A 16,666-nucleotide genomic window follows, 5' to 3' on the forward strand; every position below is an offset into this window, starting at 1 on the left:
TACAAGCGAGATTGTGATTGTAATTCATTAGGCTTGAGTAATGGGCACTGTGCTCGCCACGCAAGTGTCCAATATGGACAGGTATCCCGACACCTCCTCCAGCTGTACCTCTGTAGCCTGTATGTACTGTTTTGAGGGAACCAAAAACTGCGAAGCTGAACAAGAGAAATAAAAAAAATAAAAAGTTACAAACGATCAGAAAAAAAAAAAATGGTGAGGCGGCGAACCCAAGAGGATAACTCCATACAAGGCCTCTAAAAAAAATATAAAAAAAAATAAATGGGATCCAAAAACGGGGGCTGATTGGAAAGGCCGTCGAGCAAGTGATCAGGTTCAAGACCAGCGCAGCGGCCCACCCAATCAGTGGATGTTTCCTCCGTGATAATAATTTTGCTAAGGTTCAGCGTCCAGAGGCCACCCACGCCAGGGCTTGAGTCGACCGCCCTCCACTTCCAGAAAGCCTGCACGCCGGGATCCATGCTGCAAACACTCAAAATTATTTGCTGCAGAGGACAAGATCCTTACTCTCTCACTACCTCTCCACCTTGCCTCTTGACTCTCTTCCCATCCCTTTGGCCTCTCTTCCGCATGTTAGCTTTGTTTCATTGTCAATGTTCCCGACTGTGACACCGCAGTCCTGCCCTTGCCTGCCTCTTTTTCATGTCTTCCAAGCACTCCCTAACTGCTCTGCTTTGAAATCCTCGCCTGCGGCCGGTGAACTCCAACTGCCCGCTCGATGAGAATCTCTCACTTCAATTGCAGATGGACTAGTTGACTGTGACGACATTGGACGAAACGAAACCAGCAGGCTTCATCCTACACACCCCGCTTCCCTCTGTTATTCGTCTCATCACAAAAGCTTTTCCTTTTGTTTCAATCATCTCCCTACCCATCTCTGTTGTCGGATGTGCATGCGGTTCCGCAATCTCTCTGTTTGACCGGCAAGGCATTGAACCTCTCTCTCTTATCCCTGTCGCTAAGTTTCTGTCGCCTCCACTTGTATCCTGCCCTACCTCTTTTCGGCCCTTTTCCTGTCGCCATCGCACTTCTTGAACCTGCCCTGCTGCCACGACCTTCGCTCCAGCCACCATGGAAAATACTCAGTCCGGAGGTGGTACCTCCACAGGAAATTCTAGCGACTTCGTGGGTTCTCTCCCGTTGCTCCTTGCTCGCGTTTCCTTTGCTGACTCGATGACAACACAGGTCCGAAAGCTCTATAAGTAAGTCGATGCTGACTCGGAATGTCTCCTTCTGCGCTTCCACCCCTTCGCCGCAGTTTTCGGCGGGACCTGTTCTGACGAACCACCGTTTTAGAATGCTAGAAGATCCTTCATATGCGCAGATAGTACGATGGGGCGACGACAGAGACAGCTTCGTCGTTCTGGAGGTAATAAACACTCTGGCCATTTTGCTTCGCCTGTTTTATGGAGGCAAGAAGCTGATCGACCGTCAATCTTGACCGCAGTGCGAAAAATTCACCAAATCAATTCTCCCGAAACACTTCAAACACAGCAATTTTGCGAGTTTCGTACGGCAGCTCAACAAATATGACTTCCACAAGGTTCGCCAGAATAACGAGGAGACTGGGCAATCACCATATGGCCCCGGTGTATGTGTTCGGATAATAGTCTTTGATGTTGCGCTTCTAGAAATCTGACAAGATGCTCTAGGCATGGGAATTCAAGCATCCCGAATTTAAAGCGGACAACAAGGACTCCTTGGATAACATTAGAAGAAAAGCTCCTGCCCCCAGAAAGCCTCCTCAGTCCGCCGAAGATTCCATCCCCACACAACAACTCGACCTGATGAACCAGCAGATCGTTGCTCAACAACAACAGTTTCAGCATCTAGCCGATCGTTTTGCTGTTGATCAACAGCTCATGATGCAAGAAATCCGTAGAGTCCAGAAAACCGTCTTGGGCCACGAGCAAGTCATTCATTACATGATGACCTTTTTACACTCCGTGGACGCTCGTCAAAGAAGAGAGAATCGCGCTGCTGCAGCTGCTTTCCAAGGGCAGCCTGGTAGCTCTGAGCTAAGCCCAGCCCAAGCCCAAGCCCAGAACGACGAACCTGCATCTCCTTTGCAGCACGCCATGAAACTCCTGAGTGAAATGAATTCTGAGATTCAATTCAACCTGAGCAGCTTAGAATCGATGGGCGAAATGCAGAACAGACTCCCTGGAGCTGTGCCAACTCCGCCATTGGATCAGACCCAGCGAAACGGGACTGTGCGGCCTCCTACCTCGACTGGCCCTGCTTCTGCCATGGCATTCCCGAAGCTTAATGGTGATCTCGAGCAGGTGGTATATCCAGTTGGCGTCACTAATGGCATCGATCCGATGTACGGTGACCATATCAACAGTATTCCCTACACTATGTCGACCAAAGAAGCGGATCCGTCCGACCCAAGGCGTCAATTTGTGGACAGGAAAAAGAGCACGGGAACTAGTACGTACGCAGATCCAGGTTGGATTCGAAGCCCTCATATTCTTCTTGTTGAGGATGATCAAACATGTCGTCAGATTGGTGGAAAATTTCTCTATTCATTCTCTTGTGTGATCGATACCGCTGTTCGTAACTTCTTCTCTCCAAAGCTCCTTTACTCTGGTTCTGTTGGTGTTCTTATTTAACATGCCACTAGTTCGACGGCTTGGAGGCAGTCAACAAGATCCAGAGCGGGTCAAAGTATGATCTTATCCTTATGGATATTATCATGCCGAACCTAGACGGAGTGTCGGCGTGCAGTGTGATTCGAAGATTTGACGCGACCCCAATCATTGCAATGACATCGAATATCCGCAGCAGCGATATTGAACTTTATTTCCAGAATGGTATTTGAAATTTATTCTCATTTTCCTCGACTGGATGAGGCTAACAAACACAGGCATGAATGATGTTTTGCCGAAACCATTTACTCGACAGAGTCTCCTAAACATGTTGGAAAAGCACCTTGTTCATTTGAAGAACATTCCCACCGCCATTGACGCGACCCAATCGGCCCCTCCCACTGCCATCCCTCAGAACTCCGCGACCCAGTCAGTTAAAGAAGAGACAACACCCGGTCAATCCCCCGGCACATCTATTGGGAACTGGCAGTCACCTGCACAATTCCCGGGAGTGTCTCCAATTAACGTCAGCATACCAAATCAGTTCATGCAACAACAAGCCGGGGCTCCTGCAACCCCTTTTACAATTGATCAGAACGGCGGTATTCAATATCCTGGGAACCAGATGGGGTCCATGAATGTTGCAACAGCCCCTCGAACCTCGCATCGGCGACAGATGTCAGATATATCCAGCGGTGCTGATGCCCATAATCTTGCCAAGAGACAAAGAATGTTCGCGACGCCTGCCAACAATACCGTTGTGAATCCGATGCAGACCAACAGAATGCCCTAGAGTGCTTATTGAGAAGTATCTATTCTAGATGGACCTCTCCCATTACGAATAATTCAGTTGCATTTTCTCATTTACATAATTGTCCTACAGTACATGTCACGGCCTACTGAACAAAAAAAAAAAAATTTCCTTTTAACTCACCATTTTGCCCCCTGCCTAATTACAGCGACATTAATCTTTGCTTCATTCTCTCGATATTTAACCTGGGGTTCATGGCGTTGGCGGTGACCTGGTACCCGAAACTTCATCCTGAGCAGACATTCTGCAATGCTTTGACGGTCTTATTTTATTCTATTTTCGTCCCCCTCTCTCGTTTACTATCTCGGATATTCCAAGTTGGAAAACCACGGAAAGCAACCATTGCAAGTCGACACTGTACATGTGCTTCTCATATCAAACCATTATCGGCCCGATCATCTCGGGAAGATCGAAAAGGGGTTTTTCTCCAAAGTATTTTTATCAGCATGACAAATGAACTTGGACGCAGCACCATCGGGCAGTTTTTTCCATGAAGGGGAGAGTATCGTCTTGCAATTATTTTCCCGATGCGGGCTTTCTCTACTTCGGATTTGTTTGTTTTTTCCATTTTTATTTTGATTCTTTATCTTTTTAGTCTCCGTTACTTGGGCTCCCACTGGATTACCTTTTTCTTTTCCTTTTTCTTTTTTTTGTTTTACTGTACTCCGGTATTTGACTTTGATATGTTACTTCCCCCGGCATATTTCCTTTTTCCTTTTTTTTTTTTTCTTTTTTGGTGCGATCGGGTTATGGTCTGTCTGCAAGGGCCTTTGGCGGTGGGCGGGTGATCATCAGAGCGGTGGCGGCAAACTGGGGTTGGATGCTCGTACATGTTGAAAATGATATCGAAATACATAATGAAGTGGGGAAATGAGGGAGTTATTTTAGCAATTGTTTGTGTATAGAAGTGGCGAGCATGCCTAGCGAATTGAAACCGGTTCTTGATGCTATTTACGGAGTACATTTCGATCGAATACTCCGGGAGGTCTCCGAGCATTCGTGCATGAACTGTGGAGGAGAAGGCAGCATTATGGAGTATTTGGCCTGCATCTACTCCGTACTCCGTACAGAGGACCTGGATATGAAGCTTCCCAACGCGCGTCCATGCCACGACATGCCTGCATCCTCCTCCATACAGAGTACAGGGGAGGTATTTCACAAAAGCCATCTGCATCGCTCCCTGCACAAAAAATAAAGATAAACAATCAAGCCCCCAGCTGCATGTCTCGAAGCCCAGACCCCCGTACCAGGGATATCTCATGTTCTAGACCACCAAGCCCATAAGCACACAACAAAAAAAAGTCCAGAACCTGCCGAAATCCAGACCTGGCCGTTGTGCTCCGTCCCCATTGACTAACTAGTTAATGCTTGAAAGGGAGGGGGTTCGTTTTTCTTTCTTGTTTTGTTTTGTTTTGTTTTGTTTTGTTCCCCTCCCTTCTTCTTATTCTGCTCCTCTCCCCTTAAACCGGCGCCAGTTCAGAAGAAATACCCGGCGATCTAGAACTCGAGGATATTTTTCTTTCCTTTTCTTCTTTCTTTCTTTCCTTTTTTTTTTTGGGGGGGGGGAGGGTTCATCTTCCCATGGCTGTGGGACGTTTCCCGGGGGGTTTGCTAGGGGCGGGAAGAAGAGGATTTGCTAAAAATAATGGGACGAGAGGGACAAAATAAACTGGGGGGGGGGGGGGGGGGGGGGGTACGGAGTAGTTGGTGTTTCTTTTTCTTTTCTTTTCTTCTTCTTTTTTTTTAAAAAAAAAAAAAAAAAAAAAAAAAGGATATTGGTTGATGTCCGTCTGTTGTGGCGGTTCAGGGATGGGCAGGGCGAAAGGTTATTTCTTTTTTGCTGCAAGAAAATGTACCCCGGAGGTTGCTTGATTGCTGGTATTTCTTTTCCTTCTTTTCTCTTTTCTTTTTTTTTTTGGTGCTTTGATCTCTCTCTCTCTCTTTTCTTTTTCTTTTTCTTTTTCTTTTCAATTTCTTTTTTTCCCTTTGTTGGTTGGCCCTGTCTGTATGATGAGAGCGCGATTCGCTTAATTATACTTGAGATGGCTTGACTCCACACGCAAGTCCAGTCCAATATTCCCTCCTGCGCGAAGGATGGAGGTTGAAAAACCCACCGCTGAATTCCTTCAGAAGTTCGGATTCAAATAAAAAAAAGAAAATGATCAATATCCTCCCTTCGGGCTTCAGAGCTCGCTAAATTCTCTGTTGGGGCACGTTTTCTGCGATCAGACTTGCTCTTCCTTTCTACTAACTATGAAGACCGAACCACTGGTAACCAGCACCATAAAGAAGCATGAATTCATTGCTGATATGACCAAGCCGCAGGTTACAAGATAGGACTACCATATGTTCTACTGCTTCGGAATTGTCCATTCTCCTCGAGAAATTCCGCCATCTAAAATGGAGTGGTCTTTCGCCGAATGACCGACCTCTCAACAATCGACAATGCCTATGTATTTGCGGTCAAGGCGAGCCGGTTTCTACCCCGAACCATTCGATTCGCCGAAAGAAATTCACATGGCTTCACCGGATGTGATCCAGCCCTAAGCAAACACCCTCCTCAATATCGCCCATTAAATCTCTGCCTATGGATTCGTTTCGCCGTCAGGCGCGAGGAATCTGACCATACGTTTGGTAGGCAAAAGGGGGTTTCCGGAGAAATTGCAGGATTTGTTCTGTAGTAGTAGACAACAGTCGGCTGTTCCCCAGACTATCGACCTTCCGTTGGGTTTGCGACGAGCGAATTATCCCTGGAGGAATTCGAGTTAGTTAGGGTTATCATGTGGCCTGGCATCACCCGATTGCAGCGCCATTGACGAAATGAGAACCTGCGGGTATGGAAGTGTACAGATTTTCCCAGCTTCCAGGAAAGAAACCTTGGCTCCGCCCGTCAGAGTTGATTGGACGGAGGACTCGTGACTAACTGGATGAGCTGCAACGATCAGACTCTGGTTGGGGCAAGCCAACTCCAAGCGCAAAGGCCTTCCAAAGCAGGATTTTAATCGACGCGATCCTTGACGTGAAATCTCTGGTTCGGGAACTAAATGGGAAATGGTCCAAAGACAGAGCAGAATCGCGGAACTAACAAGGACAGCGAAACAGGAGCAATATGAATGACGGTCGAGGGTGCAGTCGAGCAAAAACGAGACATCATATGAAGGGTGGCTCGAAAGTATGTGTGCGGGTCACTTGATTCACCACCGCCATCATCACAATATGCTATTATAGGCCTGGAAGTTGGCCCTTCTTCAAAAAGCGAGAGTGTGTCAGGGTGGAAAACCCTGGAAAACCTCTGGTGTACACTGTATATGAGAAGGTCAGGCTTTAGGTGTTTTAAATCTCCAAGGAGCTTTGTAATCCTCTGGCTCAGGCCGGGTTAGATGACAGTGAAAATAAGAACAGTTAACAAGGTCTAAATAATTTGAGGCGTTGAGTGCATGTTGAAGCTGTGTACTTTTCCAATCCCCTTGGATAGGGATGCCTAGAGAAAGGAATAGTTTTCCCGGGGGAACTTAAAACCCAAGGACAAAGGTAACCCAGATTTGTACGCATCAAACAATCTCCTGTTCCAGGACATCGCTCCTTACCCCTTGTGCGCATGAATCCTTGATGACAGAGTGAAATATTCATCAAGCATACACACAGGTTTTCGCGCGGTGAGAAAGTTATACCAAATTCGCCCTTATTCAGCAACCTTAGCAGCTGGTGGCTGGTGGCTGGTGGGACAACCGGCAAGGGAGCCACTCTCTGTGGCTCAGTTGGTTATGCGGCATCGCAGAAAGTTAGTTGACCAAGCGGTTGGAGCTGCGGGAGAGCGTGAATACCGGAAGGCGGATCGGTGTTATCGATTGCATGGTATATTGGGGTATACGGTTTGGCATAGCGGGCTCGATTATCAAAGCCGGCTGCCTGTCTAGCCATTCACTGGCTAATCTGTGCAGTGCGATCTCTTTCCTGCTCCCACCGCACATCGTATTTTGTGAGTCAGCGGGGTGACCATATTCTGCACCCCCGAAGCTTCGAGCGACCGCGCAACGGAGGCCTGTTTCTTTAGCAATGGTTTCTGCGCAAGGCCGCCGTGGCGGCGGAAACGCCGATCCGTTCCAGGGATTTATATCAGCAGATGAAAGAGAAGAGTTACTCCAGGCAGTTGTATGTGGGCGTTTCATTTTTTTTTCTTTTCGTTTCCCGTTCCCTTTGCGAAAGCTTCCCTTGTCAAGACTAACTATGTCGGTCCGATAGGTTCTAACCGATACCTTTGAGACGCGGTTTGAGCCTTTTACCCTTGAGAAGCCAAGAGTGTGTACTCCTCTCCCTGTCGTTGACCGACCTCACAGTGGAATCAATGAAACCGAGCTAAGATGTGAGCCTGTCACGGCTTCTGCGAGCGATATAGTGTCTCTTACCTCTTGCAAATACGCTGTTGATCGACCATACCCTTGAGTTCTTGCTCAATGCGGGAATTGAAGAAGTTTTCATTTACACACACGCGGATTGTGATCTGGTTGAGAACCATCTGGAGTACGTAAAGAGTTAGCTTGGTGGTTATTGCGCATGTCATCTTTGGATGGGCTGTCTAACTCTCTTGGATATAGCGCTTCGAAATGGAAATCTTTCCTCTCTCCTTTTAAGAAGTTCAAGATTCTGAAAACGACGGCTACATCGGTTGGAGATGTGATGCGGGACCTTCACGGTAAGCACCTTATAGCAGGGGATTTTCTGCTGGTCAGCGGCGATGTAGTCAGCAATATGCCTGTTGAAGAAGTATGGGCGCAGCATCGGGCACGAAGAATCGCCGACAAGAACGCAATCATGACTATGATTCTGCGTGAAGCTGGACCGTTGCATCGAACAAAGGCATCTCCGACTTCCCCGGTGTTCATCATTGACCCGACAAAGGACCGATGTTTACATTATGAAGAAATCCGCCGCTCCCAGACCGGTCCGAAATCGTCCTATGTCAGCATCGATCCAGATCTGGTGAAGTCGTTCCCAGAAATTGATATCAGAAACGACCTAATTGACTGCGGTATTGATATTTGCACTCCGGAAGTATTAGGTCTGTGGGCCGATAGTTTCGACTATCAGTCTCCGCGCAAACATTTTCTCTACGGCGTGCTGAAGGATTACGAGTTAAACGGCAAGACTATCCATACGCACATTGTTAAGGACCATTATGCCGCCAGAGTACGAAATCTCAAAGCTTATGATTCTGTAAGCCGAGATTATATTTCGAGATGGGTATACCCGCTCTGTTCCGATGCCAACTTGTTCACTGGTGACTCGTACAGATTACGGCGTGGCAATGTGTACCAAGAGGAGGGTGTGGTTCTCTCAAGGTCCGCGATAATAAAGCAGCGGACAATTATTGGCACAGGAACAAATATTGGCGAAGGGACCTACATTACGGACAGTGTAATTGGTAGGCGCTGTCGTATCGGAAACAATGTCATCTTGGATGGTGCATACATTTGGGACGACGTTGTCATCGGCGATGGGACTGAGATTCGACATGCAATTGTGGCAAATGGGGTAGTAATCGGAAGCAAGTGTCGGGTTGAGCCCGGAGTACTCCTTTCATATGGAGTGAAATTAGGAGACGATGTTTCAATCCCGAGAAGCATGAGGATTACCAAGCTACAACAAGATGAGGCAAGGACTACTTCCGAACTTCTTGGAAAGGATTGTGAGGGCTACGAATTTGTTCATGAGTATGAAGATGAAGAAGAAAGTGACGATGAACTTGCCATGTCTGGACTATGTAAGTGCTTCCTTGGACCTGCATATTTTCACTTCAGGTGCTGACAACTTGCGACAAAGTGTATAACATGGCAGAACTCGCATTATCGGATGCGTCGATTTCCACCCTTGCATCTGGGTTATCGGAAGATGAATACGCTATGTCAAGGCAGCGAGCGGACAGTTTTGGCACGTCAGTGTCCGACGATGAAGAAAGGGATCATTTCCATCATGATGCTGTTGTTAGTATTGTTGACAGCCTTAAAGAGGGCTTGAGTGCCGATGTTGTGCAGCTCGAACTCGTCGGACTACGCATGAGTGCCAATGCGTCAGAACATCAAGTCCGACGGGCAGTGGTAACAGCATTCATGAAGCATGCACAGCGCCAGCTCGAAGAGGGCGTAAGCGCCGGAGAGGCAATCAAGCAGCTTCTTACTAAATACAAGGAAATGCTTGCCCGGATTGTGTTTGATCGGGAAACTGATGAGAAGCCGGACCAAGTTGACTTGCTGCTCTTGTTCCAGCAGGACCTCGTTGAGCGGAGCAAAGGGGGTACAATCCTTTTGTTTGTTGCAAAGGAGCTTTATGATTTGGAAATAGTCGAGGACGAGGCATTTGAGCAATGGTGGGACAACGACCGGTCAACGGCTACTGAGGCATTGAAGAAAGTTAGGCAGCAGACTCAGCCCTTTATTGACTGGATGATGACCGAGGAGAGCGATGAAGAAGAGTCTGATGAGGAATCGGGTGAAGAAGAAGATGATGATGATGATGACGATGATGAGAGTGAATAAAGATATGAAAAAACTTTTTGCATTGACATAAAATGTATTGGCATTATCAGAGAAATACTCTTGTTGTTGTTCAGTCTCTGGAGGCTATATAAATTCCTTGCGCTTCCTGATGAGGCAAACTACTCCTGTTTGGCTGATTCAGCAGACACACCTGCTTTAGGTAACATAATCCACAAGCAAGTGAAATCCGCAAGCAAGCGAAAGATTAAATTAAGGCATCTCAACTAACTAGAATTTAACCCAAAATATCTATGCTCAACAACCCCTAAATAGATTAAATTACATTGCAATAGGACTACAGCTCCTTCTTCTTGTATGGCCTAAAATATGGCAGTTTGTACATCTTGGTGATGCCTGCAAATATAATGCAGGCTCTGAGACTGCAGACTTAGAGAGTTGAGCAACTGATTGTTCAACAGATTAAGCAAGTAAAATAGCAAGCTCAGCAATCTCTTCTCTAGTTAGATCTTCTTTATACTGAATTTGATGCTTAGATCTTGTATATTTTTGCTTCTCTTTCTCATTTGCAGCAAATATATTCTGATATTTATAATAGTGGTGTTGATCATTTCATATTCACAGATCTTGATAATTTGGTTAAATTCTTTTATTAAGCTCTGCATAAGCTCTTAAGCCTCTGCTTTATAAGATTCTTGATCTCACCCACCTGTCTATGCAACTGCTGGGGATTGCCACTTGGTGTTTGTAGAATCTAGAATGACTGGGAGTTACTAGATTAGCTAGCTGAGAAAGTAGAGAGTTAGAGTTAAATATTCAGCTACTGAAGAATCTTTCTATTCTCACATTTTGCTTGCTTGTAATTATAGTGTCTGGAATAGCAACATTTGAGCTTCATACAGTATTTAATCAGATTTGACATTCAGTTCTTGCCAACATACAGGGAAGAAGAGATAGAATCTTGTATAGCAAGAAGATAATTAGCCATATTCTTAATAAATACTGGTCTGAGGAGAATTCCTTGTTTAGCTAGATCTAAGATTCATTGAACTAGCTGATTCTCTTCAGGCTCAGTTAATTTGATTGAATTTGCATATAGACTGATTCTTGCACATCTTCCTTTTACTTAATGATATAAGATAGTATAAGATACATTAAATAACTATACAGCTTCAGCAATTGAGCTAATTTCTTACTTTTTAAGAGTAGAAATAGCAAGTTCAATCCTGCCCTCTATTTCTATAGAGGATCTTGCATTTTTATTGTGAATTGGTGGCATTCTGATGTGTTGAAGTGGATGGTTGAGGAAGTTGAAAAAATATCTTTCGCTCACTTGCAGATTTCGCTCGCTTGTGGATTATGTTATAACGCCCCAAACACGCCATGTGGCCTGCTACCTTTCAGGATGGACTGCGGATGCACCTCTGCCACCCGAAGCCAAAACTCACTGTAGAACCATCACGGCCGGTGGCTCGACTCAACATGCCGGATTTGCTGGCTAGGTCGCGTGAGCGGGCAAGTCAGTCAGACAACGTTGCACATCCCCGGGGGGGGGGCAGAAATCACCCAAAAAAGGACCGTCGACAACTGCCATCTAAACCTGCCGGAATCAAGCAAGGTTCGCATCAACGGCCGACACAATGCACAAGCGAACGGTTAGTGGTACTGTGGCAATCAACAACCAAGTGCAACAGGAAGTTAAAGACTTCGACGGTCCTTTTGTGGTACGAAATGGAGGAATACATACATGAACGTGCAGCTTTCCTGGCTTTGGAGGGTTGGTTAAGGATTTTCCTGAGATACATCCTCGCATCCACTCGCACCGTACCACTATGGTAGCATATCTTGATTGACTCCTTACACTGAGACCAGAATCTCAGGGTACTCCTTCAAGTTCTAGTATCCAGAGCTCTTCCGAGAGAGCCGAAGATTTCAGCAAAACCATATTTGTCTACCTTCGATCTACCACACTATTATTCTGTACGCTCATTATAGCTGCTATTTCACTGTATCTGTATCAAAAAAGATCTAGCTGCGGAAACACTGGGAACAGAACTATAATGTAAGCCTACCACTTACATCCCCCGTATCTCACTATAACGCCTTGATGTACCACGTACAAGCTCCTTGAGGGCTCGGTGCGCATTGCATAAGTATTAATCAGAGAACCATCTTCGTCCGCCCCCCCAGTCTCTTTCCTTAGGGGTGAGCTTTTTCAGTCTGCTGCTGGTAATGTGTCATAGATGGCGGAATACCCGAGAACAAACCCTTTCCTAGGAGGAAGGCTTCGGTAGTATATCCATCCACGTAGTTGGTTAACGAAGAAGGGGAAAAAAAAAAGAGAGCAAAGGGCAAAATTGCGGAGCGCCATTTCCAAATTTGAGCATCAGGCTCGTCCAAGCCCAAAGCAATTGGACCGACCATTGCGTAAACTTGAATGCTTTGACTGTGTTCTAAGCTTGCTAGTGGCTGGTGGGGAGGCGAGGTTAGGCAGAGGGAGAATGGGAACATTCCAGGGCCGCTAAATACATAGACTGCGCTTAGATCTTATCAAGTATACTCCGTACAAAGCTGAACAAATATCCTAAAAACTAAAGCAGGTCCATTTTCTCTAGCCTCGAGAGCCTGCCCAGAAACCAGCATCACTGTGACCGCCAGCCGTGAAATCGGACTATACCCCACTTGTCAGCGGCCGGCCCGAATTTCACCCCTCTAACTAGTTCATGTAGGCACCAAGGCGTGCAGTCTTGAAATAGGCACAATATATCTATATATTGTATATTGGACAAAGCAAACAGCTGTATAGATCACAAACACCTGAGCACATGCCCTGACTTCAGAATTTCGCATTCAAACACTTTGTTCTGTTTCCTTTCAGTACCACACCTCCTTTGCTGCATAGCTGTCACTCCCACCCAACCCTCCAGAAACAAGCGCGCTCACAATCCACACTCCCAACACAACCCTGTAACTCAGCAAAGGCTGTGGCGTGACAGAGGGCTTTTTTCCCTTCCTTTCACAGGGACATCTGCAACTCAACAGATACCACATAGAACGCGTGATCACCTCCCACCCAAAGTTGGGAAGGCAACAGCAGTCCAGCAAGGCTGGAGAACTCTAGCCATCCTTCATTCTTACATACGGAGCTGCACGGTTGGAGATACCGTCATCATGGATTCGGACGACGAGTTCATGAGCGATGTGACAAGCCAGCTTGACGAAGATATGGATTTCATTGGTACTCAAGATAGTGATGAGGATAGTCTAGGTGAAGGTATGCTGAGGAGCTATCGATTCATACCTGGCTTATCCATGAGGATGATTTTATCCCTTTGGGATTCGAACGCTAATGTTTCAATGTCCTGCACCATAGATTTTGACGCTGACCTGGGTGCCTCTTTCACGGACGAGAAAGAAGTAACGAAGAAGTCACGGAAAGCCTATGAAGTCGAATTCAAAGTCCTGAGCCCGGATGATATACAACGAGAGCAAACGGTACAGATCAACGAGGTCTCCTCTATCCTCGGCCTACCCCCTGAGTCTGCGGCTATTTTACTCCGGTTCGGTCGGTGGAACAGAGAGAGGCTGATCGAGTCGTATATGGACCACCCAGAGAAAATATTAGAAGAGGCGGGACTAGGGTCTAATATCACCGGAACGCCGAAGACGGAAGTTGTCGATGGGTTTATTTGTGATATTTGCTGTGAGGACGGCGAGGATTTGCAAACATTTGCCATGCGATGTGGTCATAGATTCTGCGTTGATTGCTATCGTCATTATCTTGTGCAGAAAATCAAGGAGGAAGGTGAGGCAGCTAGGATACAATGCCCGCAAGACCAGTGTCAACAAATTGTGGACTCGAAAAGTCTCGAATTACTCGTTCCGGATGACATTAAGGAGAGGTATGGTGCTCCGTGTCTTGTTTCCCGTAATATGGGAAGGTGCTAACATACACTTCGTTCATTAGGTACCATATCCTCTTAACAAGAACCTACGTTGACGACAAAGCGAACTTGAAATGGTGCCCGGCCCCGAATTGCGAATTTGCTGTGGATTGCTCGGTAAAGACGCGAGAACTCGACCGGATCGTCCCCACAGTACGTTGCTCGTGCGCACACATGTTCTGCTTCGGCTGTACTCTAAACGACCATCAACCCGCTCCCTGCGCCATTGTCAAAATGTGGTTGAAGAAGTGCAAGGACGATTCAGAAACCGCAAACTGGATATCAGCCAACACTAAGGAGTGTCCCAAATGTCACTCGACAATAGAAAAGAATGGTGGATGTAACCATATGACATGTCGAAAGTGCAAGCACGAATTTTGCTGGATGTGTATGGGCCTGTGGTCAGAACACGGCACCAGCTGGTATAACTGCAATCGTTACGAAGAGAAGTCTGGCGCCGAGGCGCGGGATGCCCAGGCACGGTCTCGAAGATCTCTTGAAAGATATCTCCATTATTACAACCGTTATGCAAATCACGAGCAGTCGGCCAAGCTCGACAAGGATCTATATCTGAAGACGGAGAAGAAGATGGTAAACCTCCAGACTCAATCAGGCATGTCGTGGATCGAGGTGCAATTTTTGGATACGGCCTCCCGAACTCTCCAAGAGTGCAGGCAGACACTCAAATGGACATATGCTTTCGCCTTTTACCTTGCACGTAACAATTTGACCGAGATGTTTGAAGACAACCAGAAGGACCTAGAATTGGCCGTGGAAAGCTTAAGTGAGATGTTCGAAAAGCCCGTTGCCGAATTAGCGGAAGTGAAGGGCGACATTCTAGATAAGACAGCATATTGCGATCGAAGGCGATGCACGTTACTCAGCTATACAGCTGAGAATTTGAAAGCTGGTACGTTTCCATGATAGGACAAGTTGAATTGCTGATTTTGCTGACTTCTTTTTGGCTGTAACAGGGGAATGGTCCTTCAATGTTGATATTACCATGGCATAGACTAAGGATGCTTCTCTCATTTTTTTTTTTCATTTTTTTTTTCTCAGCTATATCTGGTCTTGATGATGGTTGAAGATTTTATGCCTGGCGTAAAGGGTAGCATATTTGCAATTATCTGACCAGTTTCGAAACATATGTAACCTGAACAGTTCTCAGTGCCTAATTCTTCGTTTATGCTATCTACGAAGGCTTTTATATTTACCTTAACGGGACACGACGCATGATCTCAAAACATTTGACATGGCGACAATATTTTCTTGATATGCATTAGGAGGATATTACCAAAAATACATGATGACTCTGATAGCAGAATTAAATGTATAATATGCTGCTATATTCCACATAGACTACCGTTTTTGCATTTTATCTGATCTCTTTTGATGAGAGAACGCAACCATTAGAAATGAAGACGATAAATGCCGGAGAGACACGGTTTCTCGGATGAGAGAGAATCAGGCTTGACAGCCAATAGCGGAATCTTCGGTTCTCCTTCGAGAACCTCGCCACCCCCCGTCGCGTGGACCCCGATGAGCACGCGCGCGCCCGTCCGCCTGGCCTTCACCCTGGGCGCATGCTCGCGTGTCTATCGTGGATTGGAATTTCGTGCTGTCATGTGATTATGTCATGGCCAACCGTATTTTTAGGTTTTAGGTTTATCAGATCCGAGGCTTTCGCCCGGGAGGAAAGCCGAGGATGACTTAGAACATCGATGGATTAGATTAGATTATCACTGTTGCTGGAAGAATTCTTCCGTGTGTCGCCGTGTGGATGCGCTACTGCAAGGGTTGCAAACGCCGGGCACTCCGGACGGAGATTTGGCGATACAAGAGCAGTAATCGACCTAGGATTTTAAGCCCGACGGGACTAACGGAGGCTTCCGTAGCCAATTCGTGAACTCTCTCTCCCCACCTTTGCCTCTTTTGTCCCCCCAAAGAGTGTTTTGTGGGTTGTGGATGCTTCCATCTGCTCGCGACTTGCGGTCAATTTAGTTTGGTTAGTTACTAGTTAGCGGGGTGGCAGGTTGCGGCGGGTTACTACCCAGGCGCCCCATGTAACCTGGTTAGACAGGGGGTTAGTCAGCAAGACCGCAAAAATAACCAGGTTTTCTGGGGGGTTGGCATTGTATGGTTATCTTGGCGGTTGCATACTAGCTGGTACAGAGGGTGGTGCTGAGTCAGCCATTTGGATCAGTGAGAGTTCTTTATTACAGAGGTCTTTCAGACAGTGCTGTATGGCTGGAACAGCAGTATTGGAGTGCACCCACTGGATAACTAACTGACCATCTGTGATAGCTCAGGTCAGCAGCTGGAGATCTCAGAGAAGATCTTGTAGAGCAGGCAAATATAGGTTCTGTAGATAGCTAGATGTCTACATAGTATGATTATACTATTCTCTATTCTGTATGAGGCAGAGTGTGTGTGTAGCAGTACTGCTCAGCATCAGCATCTGATGCAGCTGTGATGCTGCCCTGATGCTCTGTTTGTTTATATACACCATACTGATACACTGTACAGCAGATAGTATCAGAATCAGTAAACAGTAGATTAAGTATTGTCTTGACAACAGATTTTCTTTTTCTTTTTTTCTTCTCTTCTCTTCTCTTCTCTTCTCTTCTCTCTTTCTTTTACTCTAAGCCTGTTCATCAGAGTCTTTATTGCTATTATTGCTTTGCTTCTCTTGTGAGTCTTTCTGTAGATTATGCATCAGCCATCATCCATTAATTGTATGATAGCAAGCTGACTGACTTACAGAATAATTTCACAATTTTGTGTTGCTATAATATTCTCTGCTGCTAAGAT

The 16,666-nt window shown here is 46.2% G+C and overlaps 3 protein-coding genes across 3 annotated transcripts; all 3 read left to right on the forward strand.

Moving 5' to 3' along the window:
- The first annotated feature begins 477 nt into the window (after nucleotides 1–477).
- SKN7 (kinase-regulated stress-responsive transcription factor skn7) lies at nucleotides 478–4,369 on the forward strand. The gene is made up of 7 exons (XM_003065479.2): nucleotides 478–1,143; nucleotides 1,204–1,220; nucleotides 1,315–1,387; nucleotides 1,466–1,609; nucleotides 1,671–2,573; nucleotides 2,645–2,834; nucleotides 2,888–4,369. Exons 1-7 carry the CDS (start codon nucleotides 1,090–1,092, stop codon nucleotides 3,400–3,402), a joined length of 1,896 nt encoding a protein of 631 aa, XP_003065525.1. The 5' UTR covers nucleotides 478–1,089; the 3' UTR covers nucleotides 3,403–4,369.
- Nucleotides 4,370–7,153: 2,784 nt separating this feature from the next.
- D8B26_001483 (uncharacterized protein) lies at nucleotides 7,154–9,997 on the forward strand. The gene is made up of 5 exons (XM_003065480.2): nucleotides 7,154–7,572; nucleotides 7,663–7,719; nucleotides 7,817–7,941; nucleotides 8,016–9,181; nucleotides 9,241–9,997. The coding sequence occupies exons 1-5, from the start codon at nucleotides 7,477–7,479 to the stop codon at nucleotides 9,951–9,953; spliced, it is 2,157 nt and encodes a 718-aa protein (XP_003065526.2). The 5' UTR covers nucleotides 7,154–7,476; the 3' UTR covers nucleotides 9,954–9,997.
- A 2,704-nt stretch (nucleotides 9,998–12,701) lies between these two features.
- Nucleotides 12,702–15,185, forward strand: D8B26_001484 (uncharacterized protein). The gene is made up of 4 exons (XM_003065481.2): nucleotides 12,702–13,185; nucleotides 13,285–13,813; nucleotides 13,879–14,765; nucleotides 14,830–15,185. The coding sequence occupies exons 1-4, from the start codon at nucleotides 13,083–13,085 to the stop codon at nucleotides 14,865–14,867; spliced, it is 1,557 nt and encodes a 518-aa protein (XP_003065527.2). The 5' UTR covers nucleotides 12,702–13,082; the 3' UTR covers nucleotides 14,868–15,185.
- Nucleotides 15,186–16,666: the final 1,481 nt, after the last annotated feature.

This window comes from Coccidioides posadasii, chromosome 1 (genome assembly GCF_018416015.2).
Source record: "Coccidioides posadasii str. Silveira chromosome 1, complete sequence".
Classification (NCBI taxonomy): domain Eukaryota; kingdom Fungi; phylum Ascomycota; class Eurotiomycetes; order Onygenales; family Onygenaceae; genus Coccidioides; species Coccidioides posadasii.